General features: G+C 43.2%; 1 protein-coding gene across 6 annotated transcripts in view; it reads left to right on the top strand.

The window, feature by feature from the left end:
* Nhe2 (Na[+]/H[+] hydrogen exchanger 2) overlaps nucleotides 1-18,971 on the top strand; it is a 37,649-nt gene extending 18,678 nt beyond the window's left edge. Inside the window, exons 8-19 of one of the 6 annotated variants that reach the window (XR_013084531.1) lie at nucleotides 4,951-5,040; nucleotides 5,588-5,658; nucleotides 6,774-6,989; nucleotides 8,047-8,182; nucleotides 8,877-9,089; nucleotides 9,713-9,782; nucleotides 9,889-9,993; nucleotides 10,255-10,356; nucleotides 11,838-11,999; nucleotides 13,983-14,132; nucleotides 14,229-14,336; nucleotides 15,255-15,391. Coding sequence is in view for 4 of the 6 variants with exons in the window: in XM_076805455.1 (XP_076661570.1) it covers nucleotides 4,951-5,040; nucleotides 5,588-5,658; nucleotides 6,774-6,989; nucleotides 8,047-8,182; nucleotides 8,877-9,089; nucleotides 9,713-9,782; nucleotides 9,889-9,993; nucleotides 10,255-10,356; nucleotides 11,838-11,999; nucleotides 13,983-14,132; nucleotides 15,255-15,496 (1,557 nt within the window). In the remaining 2 variants the exon portion in view is untranslated. Of the gene's footprint in view, nucleotides 1-4,950; nucleotides 5,041-5,587; nucleotides 5,659-6,773; nucleotides 6,990-8,046; nucleotides 8,183-8,876; nucleotides 9,090-9,712; nucleotides 9,783-9,888; nucleotides 9,994-10,254; nucleotides 10,357-11,837; nucleotides 12,000-12,795; nucleotides 13,296-13,965; nucleotides 14,133-14,228; nucleotides 14,341-15,254 lie in introns of those variants that run through there. The other 5 variants (XR_013084530.1, XM_076805456.1, XM_076805455.1 and 2 more) reach the window with 5 other exon arrangements.
* The last annotated feature ends 239 nt before the right edge of the window (nucleotides 18,972-19,210 follow it).

Raw genomic sequence — 19,210 nt, 5'->3', positions numbered from 1 at the left:
CTATCTGAAGATTCCTTCCGCTCGATTCAATTTTAAATTCATTAAACTAATGCTTCCAGTTACGGAGGATCATCTCGAATTTCTGGTTCATTTGCTGAAGTAAGTTCACATAAGATATTATTTATTGATTTAATAGAGAGCAAAGAGCCGAATATTTTTGTTTTCTATGTACACACGATTGTCGACGAGAAGGGGCTCCTATCGAGCATAATTTTCCTTCTCAAAACACTCGTGGCGCTTCTGTAGAGCTTAAATGTCGGTATTATAAATTATAATGATCGAATTAGAATATCGACACATACGGCCGCCGCCGGGGCGCTAGCGAACTAAATGCGTTCGAGAGAATAATAGAGGCTGTGCTCGAAGTAACTGCCCGAAAATTTCCGAGCACAAATGTAGGTACACAGAAGAATAACGATAAAGGTTGTTCGATTTAAAGAGGGTACTATAATAGCAGGAAAATCCCTTTTCTCTAAATCAACATCCCCCGAAGTGTGGCACTCGGCGCTCCGCGGCGGTGGGGTTGCACAGAGGCAAACTTTCAGAAATGTTGATTTAGCCCCGGGAACCATTCAATAAAACCGGCCGAATTGACTGTTATTAAATTTTCGATCCGTCACACTGAAATCCAGGATCGCTCACCGGGAGGATTGTCCCTGCTGCTTCATTCCTAAAACTGCAGTTTCGAATCTCTGAATTCTCACATTTTTAAATCCCTAAACTCCGAAACCTTCAAACTTTCAAATATTCAAATCGTAAAACTGTGGCGTGCAAAAATGCCAGTTGCGAGAATTGAAGAATTGGATTTATCTTAATTCTAATTGAATCATAATCCACGTCACACTATCGTACACATTGAAGAAAAATATTCTAGAACAACATGTCTATTGTCATCCTAGAAATATACACCAAAATTCATTATTATCTTTACGCGAGTAACCACAATTTTCTACGGTATTCAATAATCTTGCAGTGCATAGTTTTCATGCCGCAAAAGTAAACTAATTTATGGCCATCGAAGAGTATAAAAGTCTACAATAATTTTGCGATTTATCAACAAAGATATTAACCTACCGACACTTGTTGTATACCTATTCCTACCGTGCGTGGTCAAAATGACCGGTCCTTTAAAAAAGTTATTGTTAATACATTAAACGTAGATAATAGTCAATTTGTTTGTTTGAATGAATTAGTAGATGAACAACTTCCATAAAATGACGATATAAATTTATTTTCATATTATTTTCAATTATACAAAAAATACTGCGATGCTCTCTCCTCGATTTACAAAATTGTACCGTGTCGTCCACCTTTGGTCAATTTGACCGTCCGTGGTAGGAATATTGTTGAAGACGTTTTAAAGAGAATTTGAAAGCGGACACCCAGGTACACCGAGACAAAGGTTAAGCTCGCACAAGTGAGAAGTTGAATAATAAACAACATCTTCGGTCAAATCCTTTAATTCCTGTGCGAAGGAGTTAATAAAAGGATACATTGGATGTAGGACCTATTGAAACAACGCACGCAAGAGAGCTCAATTACCTTCTAATCTCCGAACTTCCGAATTATTGGCTCCCGTAATTTCGCAATCTTCAAATAATTAAACGTTGTCATCCCCGGGCTCGCTCGCGCGGAACGCCCGAAGTTTCCAGGTCAGGAGCTGCCAAATTTTGACAGAAATTAATGTTCTATTAGGTAGTAGAACGTGGGCTCCTCGAAGTTTTCAGAAATTTATTATCTATCGTTGCGCGCCGGAGCTATAACTCCGGGGCTTTTCGATTAGATTCCGGCTGGCAGGAGCAGCCGAGCAACATTTTGCATGGGGCGGGCGGTCTGCCTAAGGAAAGAATGCACCGTTACCGCAATTTGTACGGTTACACGTTTTTCTCCCGCGTTCGCGCAGCGACTTTTATTACCGGGCTCAGTCATTTTAGCATCATAGACAACCAGAGGCGCGGCGGAGGGAGGAAAGGGGAAAGGGGATAAACTCGACCTCGGGCATAGGCTTTTACGGGGGATACGGAACACGGTCTAGTGGCCGCAAGTATATCTCCTCCCCCGTGATATTAGCGCCGGATACAACCGACGCGAAAGATTCTTTTCTTCTTTTATACGCGAGGCCGTCGTATAGAACGGGTCCGAGGGGATAGACGGTCTCCGTTAGCCATCCTGGAAAAGCAAAACGGCTCTTCTCCGCAGACTTCCTTTTGTACACCAACCCCTCCATCCCCCGTACCCTCGTACGTACAAAATGATCCGCTTTTAATTCTCCAGGAAGTTCCTCCGCGAGGAATTAAAACCGGTCTGAAATAAGAGCGAATCAAATACAAACGCAATTAGATTGCGAAAGGTTAAGCGTCACGGGAGGGTAAAGAGCCGGCCGTGGAATGGGAAAAAACACCCCTCCGCCCGCCTTTCATCCTGAAGGCGCGTCCTGTTTGCGATTGGAGTGGGACCAACTCCGTGTGGTTCCATTAGTTCTAAAAACACCATCGACTTTGTCGGCCAGTCGATCGGAAACTCGATATCGATGGCGGCGTTCGGAGCACACCGCTCGCGACAACCGCCGCGTTGCTCGCTCGATCCTGCATAACTTATGCACTAAAGAGCACCACCGGCGATTCTTTTTTTGGTTGCGGGGCTTCGTATTACCGCGATAATAGTGCACGGTAATGTGTAGATTCTATGAACACGCGCGTGCACGTGGCCCCGGGAACTTTCAACAATTTATTTTAATACCCCCTGCGTGCTCGGGGAGACACGTCTTTAGAATCATTTCCGCGGCCTCGCTGAACGAAATTTCATTTTTCCAACGGTACCTGAAGTTGGCTTTACCTTCGTGGGTACTTAGTACTCGATTATTCATGTTCAATTACGAGCACCCTCGCCTTTGTGCGTTCTCTTCATCTTTCGCTCTTGTGCTTCGCTTCCTACCGTGGTTCGCTCTTCCTCTTCCGCCATTGTACCTGCCGACTAGAATTTTTTTCACCGATACTTAGCGATTCGTTCTGTGTTCTTTAACTTGTGCGTTCGTGGATTTTTGAGTTGGACTTTTTTAGTATTTGGTTGTGCGTCTTCTTCTTCGGCGCTTTGGTAGTCGTTGCAAGCGTGTATTCAGTATTTCAGTTCTTTTTCTATTGCTACTTAGGCAAATATCATTGATACAATGAGTGCCAGTATATTAAGCATTTCAAAATTTGAATTTGCTTGGGTACCTAGTTAATATGTTCGCTTTTTGAAGTACCCTTATAACCCACCTTCCCTCTCGAATTGTCATGTATTTAGGCTTTCAATCATAAGTATTTCAGGAACTCGAGTATTTTTTATCCAATCGCGATTACAATTAGTCACAGCTAATTATCCCAATGATGTATCATATCAATGCTTGAGAAAAGTGTGAAAGATCAAATCAGGTTAAAATCATTTCTATGCTCAGTATTATAGGACCAATCGTACTATGAATGCATAAAATCCGCAGTATAATAATTAGATTCGAATTCAAATGAAGAGAACTCAAATTATGAAATGCATACATTCCTATGTATCTAGCCCTTATTTTCTAGGGGTGTGCGAGAACCCGAAATATCGGGGCGGGTCGGGAACACGAAATTATTTCAGGTTCGGAACGGATACCCGAAAATTTCGAGATTCTCGAAAGTGTCGGGATTCCAAAACAAGTCGGGATCCCCGAAAGAGTCGAGATTCGCGAAAAAGTCGGGATTCTCGAAATAATCGGGATTCCCTAAAGGGAAATCGAAATTTTCGGGAAACCCGATTCTTTCGGGAACCCGACTCGACCCGACCCGACCTCTTCCCGACTCGCCCCGACCATCGGGTTCCCGATATTTCGGATTCTCGCACATCCCTATTATTTTTATATGTATAACTCTTACACATTTTTTAATTACTCTCAATTTTGGCTTAGAAACTTGAGGATCAATCCACAATTATTTTTATTCAAATGGACGCTTATTATCGGCTTCTTCAAGTACCCCTGAATTCATCCCCCACAATTCCTTCCATCTTGTCAAATATCCGATATTCGTACACCTTCGACAACGAATATCACGCATTTTCAGGTTCTTAAAATTCTCGTTGACATCTCTAAACCACTCTTGACACGGCCTAGATACTTAGAGATCCATCCGCGATTCTTCTGGTACCTCTGTACAGTGAATTCTCGATATATGTCAACAACGCGAGTCTTGCCAGCGTGATGTATCGTCCAGGAGACATAACCGAGCCATGTTATGTTTACATAACAATATGAACTTCGTGGCCCCTCGCGGGGTATGCCCCGCGGTAGCAGGGATAATTCCGCGACGTTTATCATCGAGGCCTCGGCGACATATATTGAGAAATCACTTCATTCATCTTCCATCAAATGTCTGACTGCACACATTCTCAGGTTCTTAGGTACCTACACGATACAATGACCAATATTAAAAATGACCAAGTCTGGTGTAATCAAAAATTCTGTTGATCAAGAAATTTGTATTGTTTAGCTTTCTACGTACATTCCTTCTCTAGCTACGCACTAAGCGCAACGTTATGCCCTCAATAAATACTGAAGAAATACACGATGCTCTTCTATGCCAAAAATTATGTACCGACTGCTAACGAACGTGCCGGAGCATAGTCGTGGAGCAGACTCCGTTATAGTAATGCTGGAGAACAAATGAGCGTCGTGAAACAAGAAAATTGTGGGGAAGCAAGGGAGGTTCAAATTACACGGTACCGCGGTAACTTCATAAATCGGGCTACTATCATGTCTGTAAAAAAAAATCAGTCTGGGAACTTTTCGAACATGTACATCCCGAAGTTCCGAAGTCGCTCGCCCACGTTGCACGTCGCAGCTGTTCAAATGCAGCGGTCGTTGTCAATGAACTGCGGGCGGCGAACCGTGTTACGAAAACTGACCTGCCCTATCTTTTCTTTCTCTGTTTTCAGGGTATCACGATCAAGCCGTTGGTGAAGATCCTGAACGTGAAGAGAGCCGAGAAGAAGAAGCCGACGATGAACGAGAGGATTCACGAGAGGGTGCGTCGCGTGTCCTTCGCTTTTTTTTTCTTCTTTTTACAAAACAATTCGTTCTGCCGGAACGGGGGGATCGATCGGTTAATAAAAATACTAGACGAAGGAAGGAACGAGCAAGAGGCTCGAGGGGGGACGGCGAGGAGCACCGGCCGCGTTATAAATTATAGACAGGCGGCTGCCGGCGCATTCTCGTGTCGTTAATGTAAATATTGAAAAAGAATAGCCGGGCCGCGATACGGGGGAATCAATAATCGTTGGCCGTCCGCGTGTGCACCGAGGATCGCATTGATTTTCAAGCGCGCCCCCCTCCGGCGCGGCGGCTCCCCGTTCGCAAATGAACGTGTCAAAACAAGAACAATGGCTCGGTAAATTAACCGAGTCGTTTCGTGGTTGATACTCTTAGCATATATCACGCCAGATAACGGATATAATAAGCGACCACGGTCTGCCCTGCACCGTTCACCGGACGTGCGAGAGGGAAAAAAAAGGAAAAGCTACAGAGTGAGACCGAGAGAGAGAGAGAGAGAGGAAATGACGTTTCTGTTTTCAGATAATGGATCACGTTATGGCCGCGATCGAGGACATTTTGGGGAAGCACGGCAACTACCACGTCCGAGACAAGTACATAGCTCTTCTGTGTTCTAATGAATACTTAATCGCTCGCAATATCGCGTTCTGCGCGATGGTTTTTCCACTCTGAAACGGCGAGAAATCGTTGCGCACCGGTAACAGGTAACGCCGAGGTGTGACAGGTACGATTACCGGAGAAACGCAACAAACAAGCTTCTGTCAGAGTTGAAGAATTGAATGAAGCAGAATTTTTGCTTCTCGGCAGGCAACACCTGCGCGGTAGAACCGTTTGTCTACTCGTTGTTACACTTCGAGGCGTTGCACGGTCGTCCCGCAACGTTGTTTTAGCAGTTCGAGAGTTAAAGCAGTCGAACCAAAGAAATTTAACGAAATTGATTCAGGAACAAATGACATGTACAGATTATGCCTTATGAAATCGGTTTTCATCGTCTAAGATTTCTTTCAAAATTTATTCTTTTCCAACTAGAACTTTTTCCAATGTATAAATATAACCTTTAGTAACTTCATCGGTCATAGCAAAAATAGGATAATTAGGTGTAATTAAAAATCCAGTATCTAATCCTTTAGTGTCCTAGTGGCTTTGAATTTATTAGTTTCGTATTCTATTTTGAACCACAACGTTATGAGCCATTTTAATACGTTGACTGTCACGTCGCCCATACGTGGGTGACGGAATTATTTGTCCAGGTTTTAAAATGAATTTTTATGTTAATATATTCACCGTACCAAATTTGATGAGGATCAGTAAAACGCAAGAAAGCTGTAGGACTACTCAACATCATACATTTAATTCTTTTCAATTTTTATTTCATTAAATAACACGTTGATTTTATGGAACTTTTGAGGTTTCTAGTTTGCCAGTCAAAGTGTTAAACAATGAGTATCAAAACTGATTGGCACAGTTCATCTAAACTTTTCGCTATTTTCATTGTAGTGTATGCTTGATCGAAGAATTTTTTAGCTGTCATAATTTCAACAATTTTGAAATAAATAATCTAGGACCTGGTAGGTTTAGCGTTAACAAACGATACGTATTGCAAAGTATGAGGTAACCTGTGTTGATCCCGAGCTGCTGAACCCTTATTTGCGACAACCGCGCGCTGCGTCGAGCCTCGTTATTTTCTGGCATTGTGATGTTTTTCCAGGTTCAAACGGTTCGATAACAAGTTCATTCGACCTTATTTGGTGCGGGATCATTACGGCGCGGAGCCGAAAATATTGGAAACGTACTCGAAGCTCGCAATGAAAGACGCGCTGGATTACATTAGGAGGAACGCGTCCACGATTGGTAATATCAGCGGAACGGAGAGCATGTCCGCGATATTCCGGAACTATAGCAACACGGGACACTTCAATGGAAGGTATGATTTCTCCTTTCTCGCTCTTCCTGACTCTATTCTCGGCCAACCCCTCGCCCCGCCGTCTCCTCGTCCATGTTCCCGGTTACGATTCGATACGTACCGAACAAGAAGCTATCTCTCGTCCATACTTGACCTGCTTATTTTCACAATACGAAATGCTCGCGGGGCACACTCCTTTGAAACAACAGGTGCGCGCCGCTACCACAATGCTCCGAACCAAGAAATTATTAATTATAAAGAAGTTTTTAATTAACGGATTAGGACTGACCGGAGTCCAATCGGACCTTTGATTCAAGCTTTCAATTGAAATTTAAACTCCATACTCCAGGAGGCCTCTCGATATTCGTGGGCCCTCACGGAGTATGCCCCGCGGTAGTGGGGATAATTCCGCGACGTTTATCGTCCAGGCCTCGGCGATATGTATAGAGAAATCACTGTATTTAGTATTATGAGGTTAGCACTAGTTAATTCTATGTTTTGTTTGTTTTAGTTAGTGGCGCTTTAGTTTGCGTTGTTCGGAAGTACCATTCAAAAATGATGAACAAATTATATTTAATGTGTTGCGGGTGAAACAGAAATCCTTTCTTTTTTTCTTTGTAAGAGACAAATAATCGATTTGGAAAAATAGGTTTAAATACGGGGAATTTCTGTGGATCACGGAAGGATCCTCAGCGCAAAATTGTTTTCGGGGGTCGTCGCAAGGAAAAGCCGAGGAGCGTGCGTTTAATTTTCTGAGTCACGGCGGTTCGGCAATTATTGATCGGGCATGTGCTCCGTTGTCGCGTCGAAGAAAGGTCCTAACCACGTTATCTCGAGAGCCGTCACGTCGAATAAGCCCAGCATCACTGTCCGCGACGTTGATGGCTCCGAAACTAGTTTAGGGCTGGAAAGTAGAAGTGACTCAGCGACCCCCGGTGTACACGGTGTACGAGAATCGTAGCCGGAGATAAGTCTCTGCATTGTATCTCGATTGAACGGCGAACCCTCCTCGAGGCACGGTATCGATCTTGAAGTGGCAGCCCGTCATAAAATGCAGTCTCATTCTTTCTCCTTCCAGTCCGAGCTGCAGCCAGCTCGAAGCGGGCTGGAATATTGATCCTCAAGAGGTGGAGTACAACCCTTCCAAGAAGGACCTGACCGACGCCAGGATCCACCATCTATTGGCCGAGGAACTTTGCAAGCCTTACAAGAGGGTAAGACACGACCCTCCTTGCTGACGACCGATTTACATATATGCTCGCGGCCCTGAAAACTTTGCTGACGAGGGGGGGGGACATGTTTAGGGGATGACGCTGAAAAATTTCAACCCTCCCCCGTCGTCCTCTCGGCTCGTGTCGCGTATTCATAAAAAAAAGGAAGGATACGAGTGACGCGAGTTTCAACCCTCCGCCTCGGGGTTGCGAATCGCGTCCACGGGCCGGGAATTTTTAACTGTCAATATTCGCGCGAACGCGGGAGAGAGATAAAGAGAGAGAGAGAGAGAGAGCGAGGATCCAACGAAATGATCGAGAGCGAAAGTTCCATGAAATTGATTGTTCCCGACGAGAGCCGAGCAAGCGAGATTGACAATTGAGAGTTCCCGGCGGATCTTCACCGCTTTCGCTTGCACTAAGGAGCAAAGGAAGCTACCCTCGAGTTCCAAGCGTTCCTTGTTACCCTTTGTTACCGCTTCTACAGGGTGATTCTCAAGTAAGTGGCTGAACTTTTGGGTGCTCGTTCGTGAGAGCGAAAGGGAGAAAGAAAAAGAGAGAGGGAAAGAGAGAGGGAGAGAGAGAGAGAGAGAGAGAGAGAGCAAAAAAAAACATATAAGAATTGTAGTCGGTACGGTGTTGCGAACGAGAATCTCGCAAGAACCATGCACTCCTAAAGTTTAGCTACCTATTTCAGAACCGCTATATAAAAATAAAGAAAAAGGGGGATGGAAACAAGTTCCTGAGTGATGAAATAAAATTCTCCCAGCATCGACGGCTGAGCTACAGCCGACACGCGGTGAACGATCGCGATCTATCGACCCAAGTCAATTACAAAATGCACATGAACATACGACGGATGATGGGTGAGCACAAGCATCGTCACAAGCGCAGTAAGAAGTTGCTCAAAGTGAGTACCAAAAACGCTATTCAACCGTGGAATATTCTGCTTTGTCGAGTAACAACGCTGTTTCGAATATACGTAGACGCCATCTTGATTTACACTAACTCTTCACAGCAGAACTTCAGATTGCTTTCATTAACGTATCGACGGCATTGAACTGCGGATTTTTATGCAAGATAACATTTTCCGAAGCAGCAGCGAAAAACAGGAGTCAACTACACATATTTTCTTCTACTAATTTTCATTCGAAGTTGCCACGTATTTCATAATTTCAATAGATTCACAAACTCCACATTCTAATAGCCTCGAATTGTTATCCAAAGAGGATTTTCAATTGCATTAAATCGGGACTGTGGATTTTTCTGCAAGATAACATTTTCCGAAGCGACAGCAAGTAACAGGAGTCAACTATTTTTTCTTCTACAAATTTTCATTCGAAGTTCTCACTGGTTCGCGTTTCATCAAATCTGTCATTGATGCACAAAATCCGCAGTCCGATAATTGAAGTTCAAAGAGGATTTTCATGAAGGGAACAGCGTAGGCGTGTTTTTTCTTTTTCGTTAGCCACGGCAGTGTCTTATTTCTATCGGAACCAGCCGGCTCGTAATTAAAACTTCCATTTCTTGTAGGACGGCAAGCAGAATCACGTGAGTTTCCCGGAGTTCCAGCAGAACGGCTCGACGAAGTTGTTCACCCAGGGTAAGTTACGGGAAAAGACTATTGACGCTGGTTCGCAGCGGCAAAAAATAGATAGGGGCCTACATGGAAGTTCTCGTTTGAATACGTGAATCTGAATTCGTCGCAGATTACATCAACGGCGTGCTGTACGAGCTGGAGAACGGGGATACCTCGAAGCCGTCCAGTAAAGAGGACTGGGACTGCGCGATAACTTTCACGGCTCGTACTTCCGGTAAGAATTCGATATTTTTTCTCTCTCTCTCTCTCTCTCTCTCTCTCTCTCATCCTTTTCCCTCTTCGGGCTGATACGAAGTTCCATGTCTCATTAGAACGGCGAAGTTCCCGATGAATTTCACTCGACCCCTTTGAGGAATCAGTTCCACCATGATTAGTCCCGTACTCGTTAAAGTCTTCTTTCAATGAGCGGAGAGTTAGGGAACTAATTTCCTCGGCGATTCACCGGCAAATAACTTATCGCGCTCGATTTCCATAGATTCGTCCAACGTGAACGCCGACGGCCATCATGGCGCCACCACGACTACCTCGATGGACACTATTAACACGGAGGACCCGGACATGAAGCTTGGATGCGATGGTACAATTACTTTTATCAGTAGATGCTGTCCCCTTTTCGTAGCCTAATCTCGCCCCCGATTCACTGGATCGTCCAGTATTCAGATCTTGAATGATAGTTTCCAAATTGCACGCCCCTGGCGAAAGTATTCGATCAAACGAATGAAGCGTCTGTCATTCTAACTAGACTGCGAATTTTTACGCTAAAGAAGAATTGTCTGCGTTCATTGTAAGATGCAGGAGCTGCGTAGACATTCATTTATTATACTAGAGTATGTTTGAATTCTTTAAATGCTTTCATTGTTTTGCTTATTTTCGTCGTAAATGCATAAAATCCGCAGTCTAAATATAATCACCGTTTATATTTAATGTGGAAAATATTTTCATTAACGACAAAGCAGAATGCAATGATCAGAGTCATCTTGCATAAAGAAACTATTCATTTAAAAACTAGTATGTTGGTTCTTACAGTGTTTACTCGGTATATGTCCAAAACACGGGTCTAACCAGGGACATATATCGGCCAGGAGATACTATTCTTTGATCTGCGCCGAACGTAGAAAAGGACAGCGAATTGAATTATGATCCCTCACGGGATATAGCCCGCGGCAGTGGGGATAGTTCTTTGACTTTTATCGGCTAGGCATTTCGGACATATATCGAGTAAACACTGTATTGATTTAAAGTAGCATTCGATCATCCCAAAACGTTCGAGAACCTTTTTCGGCTCTCTTCATCAGTCTATGTATTAAAAGATGTCATACTACTTATTTTTTTATAATTTTCACACACCGGTTCACACGCGGTACATTGTTATGTATTTGGTGGGAGGATAGAAGCATTTGCCATTCAATTAGTATTTTTCTTAAATATCGTTAACTTTTCCGTCTAGATATTTTTCGTATTTAATAAATGCCCAGATCGATCAACAATCGTCTGCGCGAAGATTGAACATTTTCAGCCAGGGGTGGTATACTAAAACTTCGAAACGGACTTTGTCTTTATGAAAACACATGATTACTAACTCTAGGATGCTTGATCACATATATATATATATATATATATATATATATATATATATATATATATATATATATATATATATATATATAGCTGCATACACAGGTGGCGAAGAGAGTTTTTAGATTGAAATACGGGAAATGATGATGAAATAAATTAATAGGAATAACGGTCGTTAATAAAATAAGCAAAAGAGGTTTTTAAGTGACAAGGTAGGTGTCCTGTATCTGCTCTGTGCACCCGGAGGTGAAGTATTACGCACAACATACGAATATAATCTTCTCTAAATATTTTCTCTATTCTATGTATCTCTCTCCTCTGAAGTTTGATTATTTAAAGAGTCAATGGAGTATGCATGCATTCGACGGACGCTACATTAAACAAATAATGTAGAAGCTTCCTTGAGATTATTTCACTTGAAACGTTACGATTTTGTGAATACCGACGGAAATTTTGACAGTTACTTCGATTTTCGAATTCTAGAAACCTACCGGGTGACGACGCCCACCGCTACCGAGACCATGCTACCGTGGAAGAGGGAGGATGACTATGATTCTGGACACCCGCTTAAACAAAACGAGTTCCCCGCTTGGTGTTCGAACAAAGAGTATCTACCGTATAGTTCCCCTTCGGCTACCTTCTTAGGTGAGATTACCGGAACAATGTCTAATGTACACCATTCTTGACACTCCATCGCGCCGTAGGACCAAATGACAGCAGAGATAATGTAGCGACAGTACACTGATTTCATTGGCTGACACGTCATACAGTTAAACGATCTACACCTTTAACACGCCGACTGCCGAGCGAACGTCCTCAAAAATACCACACAATCTCAGCAAATTATTTATCAAAACTGAAACTGAAACTGAAACGTTCATTGATCATTGATCTGTCAAACCTTTCAGCTTCTTAAAACCTAAATAAAATACGATTTACTATAGAAATTGTGTCACGCAGTCAGTGTGTTAATACACTACAACATTTATTCTTTGCAACTTCTATTCACCGATAGAAGCCATACATTTTGGTTGTATGTACAGTGAATTCACGATATATGTCCACAACGCGTGTTATGTTTACACTCCGCGGCAGTGGGGATAATTCCGCGACGTTTATCAACCAGGCCTTGGCGACATATATCGAGAAATTACTGTATATCTGTATTGAAGGCAATTGTTTGACACTGCTTATTTCGGACGAATCTCTCGTTAGTTTTTTTTTTATGGGGTCGGATAATTCCTTACACATAAAATTAGAGGCTTTCAACGGTGCTTTCAGTGCTTCGAATTCTAAGGGGACACGGCGCCTAAGTAAGAGTAACAAATTTTTACAGCTACATTGTGCGTCGTCGTGTAATTAAATAAAAATGTATCGATTCGATGGCTAGATGTCCAATGGCAGGTACGTGGACGGTGAAAAAAAAACCACTACTTTACAGGGGATCCATATTTTTGAAGACGAGGCAGCTTACGAAGCCGGGGGATACCTTCGGACTGCAATAAACGTCCACTTCCGGTTGCAGAACATGTAAATGTCACGCATCAGATCTTTCCAGACTTCCTGTCGTTTTCCGTTTTTTCTTTCTTGACGTCTGTATAGGAAATGCGCTCCTTTCTTCGATCTTTGGGTTACCCAATCCCCTTCGCAGATTTCGCACACATACACACACACACACACACACACACACACACATCTATACGCGCACTCGCTCGCCACACCGAGAACAACATATAAATTCGTTTGGTTTTCTTGCCGTGCTCGAACTCAGCCTTTGAGAACAGTCACTTTTCTGTTTGACCTCTCCTTTTCAAGCACTGCTTTCTCGTTTCTGTGCACCGTGTACAGGGTGTCTCATTTATTCCTAATCGTCGATCGTAGCTTGATACGGTAACTCAAAGTTTACGGGCCTCGTGATGAACTTTCCGTTCGGGCCACTTGAAATTTTGGTGCTAGAGACCTTGTTAAACTGCACTATAACAACAATTTATTAAATTATGAATCTTTTATTTGTTCCGTACTGTATCGTAAACGCTACACTTTCTTCTTGATCATTATGAATAAACTGCGGATCATTTTGCATTTATAGTATTGAAATATTTCTAGAATACAAGGAAACATGTATGGTTGCAAATATTTATGACATCTGTATTCTATTCTTACCGTAAAGAATTTTCTAGTTGATAAACTAATCTTGTTCCTCATCCTGGTTCTTATAAAATGATCCATGAAAGATTGGAATTTAGATAATAAGTTTGATCATGACTTCTGATGTGTTGCATAAAACATTGTGATGCATGTGTCATCAGTATGTATGTATAAATGCGGATTTTATAAATTACTGAGCTCGTTCAATGAATTTAAAAATATTGTTGTATTATTTTCAACTCGTAAAAATTATTAGGACAAGAAATACACGTCTATGCAACTACTGTACCTTGCAGTTAGTATAGATCTTTTTGATTTTGCATAAGAATCCGCAGTCTGATCATAAGCGAAACATTGAACTCTGACATGGGACGTGTTCTTACAATGAGGTTTCCAATAAAAGCTCGAATGGACAAGATAGATGAAACATCCTGCAGCGTGATGTTAATTCACAGTGGTGAAGAGTTTTCTTGATCGCAGGTGGAATCGAGCAGCCGAAGGTTCAGTCAGTGATTGGCCTGTTCCGTCGCGACAGCGTCTGCACCCCCAGCAGTATAGATCAAGATATTTTGGACAAGCGTGAAGACTTTCTGTTGACGGAGCAGACAGACTCACCCTCTAGGGCTTCGAGTAAGCATTCTTCCTATCGTCGAGTCTCATCTTCAAATTAATTCTCCTTTTTTTCCGTTTATTTAATCACACTTTATGATTCTTATTTTTATTTAGAAACCGGCGAGGACCCTGATAGGGAAAACTCTACTTCATTGTAGTATTTATAAATTGGTTCACAATTATCCTGGATTCCAGAGCCAAATTACGTTATATCATACTTTTGTAGGTAAAAGAAAATATTTTTGGTTTTTTAAACAATTCTTTATGCTTTTTTTTTTATTATTCCTTCATGAAACTCTAACCAAATGTTTTTACGATTAACCAAGCATAACCTATTTCGGAGCACATTTGCTCGTTCAATCATTCAGTAGTATCATCATCCGAACATTATATTGTGGATTAAACGAACGAATACGATCCGAATTGTATCGTGTTTAGTGTCGTTTCAATCAGAAAAGTGTCACGAATATACAGGGTGATCGACTACAGGTGGGAGAAAATTGAAGGGGTGGTTCTCCAGGACAATATAAGCCGAAAATTTAGAGTACAAAAATTGCGATTTCGGCTTCATTTTTTAGTTATTATGAATTAAAAATCCGCCTAAAATGCGGCAACCCGACCGACAGAGGTGTACGTTGGTTGCGTCATAAAGGCGCGCGACAGCTCCTTGAATTTTCTCCCACCTGTAGTCGAACACCTTGTATAGATAAAACTTTCTTTTCAAAAATCATTAGAAACAGTTTCATCATTGAATTAATATTACCTCACTGGGGGAACTGGCGTTGACGTTACATTCACCCACTATCCCTTTCTACATTTGATGCTGGCAACAAAAAGAGTCACTAATTAAAACAGTACATGTCTCGCGTACAATGTGTCAATCCATTACCTACCGGCGATTATTCCATAATTTTCGAAAGCCTATGGTCCACGACTTTTTAATGGATCTTTTAACAGTAACAGCAATTTCAATCGTGAACCAACAAGTTATATCCGGTGACGTCATTTAATCATTTCTTTTGGGATTACAATGTAAAGGGAGATTCTTCAAAAATCTTCCGTTTGATACCGTTCTAGAGAAATCCAATTAATAGACTTCCGGTAGGTGAGGTGTTTAAGTTTGGAGTGTTGGTGTTGCAGGCAGCAAGAAGGGTCCGACAAGGAGGGTGTCGATGATGGAGCTGGGTTCGATGGAGACATCGCAGTCGGACAAGATAACTGACGATGGCTCGCATTCGCTGCCGGAGTGCTGGAACCTGCCGCACAAGTACCGGATGAGCTCGTTCCCGTACTCGGCCCAGGTACCGAGCCTGTCGACCGCCCTGATCACGGACTCGTCCGAATCGTCGGAAGACATCGACGAGGAGGAAGAGAAGGCTTGACCCTTGGGGATCGTCGAGGAGCAGACGTCGTCTCACGCGGACGACGAGCGCCGGCTGCGTCGTCCGTGGCGGCGACCACCTCGACGCTCGTTGCTCTCGTCTCTCCTGCGACGACCCAGCGCCCCCGTCTGAGGAGCTTAGGCTCTCGTTTACTCCAGCGATTTTCTCCTAAACAGTTGCTGAACCCATGTCGATCGGCGCTCCCATTCGAGGACGACCGTTCTAGCACGCGATGAGAGGACCAGCCGCCGTCTTGGCGCCATCGGCAGCCTCTCCATTTTGCAGGACCACGATGACGGAAAGTATCTTCGTTGAGTACCATGATGCTTTCGTTCGCACGCAGACAGGACAAAAACGAGTTCTTCGGGGCGTAGCTAGTTTTCCATTTTCAGAGAACGAATATTTTTGTTCCGGTTCGAGGGGCCGTGTCGGTGCGCAGACGCGGGAAAAGGGACGCCGGTGTTTGTTTGTCTCACCCGACGCGACGTTTCCCCGAAGCTAAACTCGAAGAACGACTGCGAGACCGTACGAGACCTGGATATTCCACCCGTCGTATTGTTTTCGAGAGTGTAGCAGAGTATACATATTAGTCGTCGGTATATTTTCGGAAATTTTCTGCACACGCGTCCCCTCTCTGGCTCGCCGGAGGACGAAACGCGGCTCGTTCGACCGACGGCAGCAGCTACCGTGGACAAAGCTCTCGCTGCTCTTCCCGCGTCTACGCTACACTACCCCCCATAATTTTATAGGGCATCGTAAAGAGTAGGCGTCGTTCGAGTGGAGTCGATCGTGGATCGGAATCGCACTGGTGAACCACACCGCGATCCCATTCGGTACTCGAACCACCGATATTTTCGCTCGAAATACGGTGGCAAGACGCGAGAAAGAGAGAGAGAGAGGGAGAGAGAGGAGTCAGAAAGAGAAAGCTATTTTTTTAACCGATACCAATTCCTCCACGCGCGACCAATGGTCGGACACGATAGACCGGGGGAACGGCTGGTTTTCCGTGGTTCATTTTCCAAATGCACTTCCTCTGCACTTCGTCGCACACGGGAGAGCTTTTCTCAATCGATCTTCGACGCTGTTCCGCTTCTCCGCGTGCTGATAGATCGATCTGCCGGGGCAGCGCGTGTGCCATTTTCCTAGGGTCCGAATTTTTCCCCTCGGGTGTCGGGTCTACACGACACCGCGTGCACTCCCGCAAGACTCTCGCAATGATCGCTGACGAGACTTGGTATCGTGGCCTTAAGATTCCTAGAAGTATCCTAGCGGCGACCGGTGCACTTCCGGTCCGAGCGCGAGACGAGGAAGGGGCGAGAAGACGAGACGAGATCGTTTTCAGGAACGAACGGCGAGACGCGAGGCCGACACGCTAGACTCGATGATCGCTCTGCGGCGAGCTGTAGTCGATCTATTCTTCTCTTTGTTTTCCCTGGGAGACACACGTGACACGCCGTCATCGACGCGCCACGCCGAAGATCACGCAGCGATTTGCTTCGCAGTTTGTAGATACGCGAGCCCAGAATTAGACGCGACGTTGCAATCCTACGAAAGGAGATCCGACCGCTCCTGTTGCGGGTATAGTAATCTCGTCGAAGTTAGGTAACCGAGACTGCTCTTCGACCGATTCGTCCAGACGGTTAAACGCGACGGGATTTAGCTAGTCCGCGGATCTTTGCAATTAAGTCTTTTTGCATCGAGTGCCGCACACTCGAAATAGAAATTTCTTTCTTTAATTGGTAATTAAATTATTAAATCGTCCGCACCTTCCTACTGTTGAACACTATTTCTGCCGAAGGTGTCGAAAGATACCTTGTCAAATTTATTAATTGGAATCGATGAAGATTGCAAAGATGCATTGAAGGGAAATTATTCAAAAAATCTATTTCTTTGAATACATAGGATATTCGATAACCGGAACCGAAAAAGAGGTGACCCTACGTGAAAAAATAAGTCGGGTTAGGTATACGTAAAACCGAAGTAGAAATAGTGTTAAAATTTTGACCACTAACTTTTATCATAAATGCATAAACTCCACAGTCTACATCTAAATGTTATTCACACCCTTGCGTAGGCAACCGGGTATCCAAGCCCGTGTTTACTATATCGTCGACGATTTTTGATGTTCTTCTCAAAATATCATAAAAGTTCTGTGAATTTCTGGGACTCTGTTACATGGATCTATAATTGGAACTTTAATTGAAAATTATTATTGAAATGTATCATTAGAATTATTCGTACAGTTTTATTGCTTACGCAAACGTTAAATGGACATGCGATTCAAGGAAAGGCTGACAATATTCTGGAATAGCAGTTAACTCATCTGTGGTTTACATTTCTCTTTGACAAACTTACAATTATTTGAATTAGCGCCTCGCGAGGTTTACTGTAAAAAAACGTCATCGTTCTTCGGAGTGAAAATACAACTGTAAGGTTTTTATAAGTTCTTGCACTAGAAAATCCGTCTGCAACGAGATTACGTTCTCGACAACAGGAGTCTCCACATCTTCTTTCCGGCGACATCGCTTCTCAGTCGCTGAGTTCCTACGGAGACTTTTGCGGAATGTTACAGTGAAGATGAACTTTCAAAAGTATTAATAAAACGCTATAAAGCTGCTACTACATACGGCTGCTGTTATCAATGAAACGCGCGAGAAGTTTATTCGAGATACCTACGAAAATTCGGATTCGTTGAATCATCGAAGAACGGGGTCAAGCAAAAGTCTCTACGGGCGACTCAATTTTTCAATGCAACAGGCGTACTCGTCGACGGTCACGTTTTCTCAATGACGATCCTCACGTGACCGTTTCTTAGATCACCCACGAGAAGAATCTCTGAGAAGAAAATAATGGTAAAGCAGAACGCTTCGTACAGAGATGCAAGAAACTCGGAGATCAACAAAACGAGTGTTTCTTAATAAATTTTTGTACAGGATTTATCCTTGTGCACGGGAGTTCCGTTTCAAATGAAATTGATTGTGAAAAGAGTTTGTGTAAACGTGATTAATGTTACAGATATCGTCGGTGCATATCAACTCCATTTTCAGTAAAATCTGTTCGCAGCGGATCTTTCGTGGCATGGCGACAATTCTCTTTGAGTTGATTCGACATTAAATTACGCTGAAGCGTTTCGAATTTTAAAATATCAAATTTCATTTGTTCGTCCCTTTGGAATCTCAGGACGATTTTTAATGTCAGAGAACGCCATAGAATTCGGAGTTACTACAACGCAACTTACGTTACGCATTTGCACAAACTTTTTGCATCGCTATATGTAATTGGTCCCTGGCGTTCAGCTTGTACTTCATAAGGACAAATCCTGTATAACAAAATGACATCTTACCGAGGATCGTCGGAGTCCTTTACGGCGACAGACAAATGGAAGTTGTCAGAAAACGCTCCTCTCCTTAAATATGGCCTTAAAACTAAAATAATGATAATGATGATGATGATGATAAACGACGATGATGTGGGGTAAAGAAATAAATCGATAAAAGTCACAAGTAGCAAGGAAAAAAAATATTAAAAAGACCAGCCGCGGAGGAAACAGTCGTAGGCTCAGTACCTAATGCGACCATTAACACCGTATGTAAATAAAGGAACTTTTCATAGCGGACAACGTAGCAAGTTATTACGATGACGTATTATTACCATCATTTATTGGACACGGGATTAAGAGACATCGGCGTGTCGAGGTATGCGACTAACGGGAAG

The sequence above is a fragment of the Halictus rubicundus genome, chromosome 2 (genome assembly GCF_050948215.1).
Source record: "Halictus rubicundus isolate RS-2024b chromosome 2, iyHalRubi1_principal, whole genome shotgun sequence".
NCBI lineage: Eukaryota > Metazoa > Arthropoda > Insecta > Hymenoptera > Halictidae > Halictus > Halictus rubicundus.
This window is presented reverse-complemented; position numbering and strand designations above follow the sequence as displayed.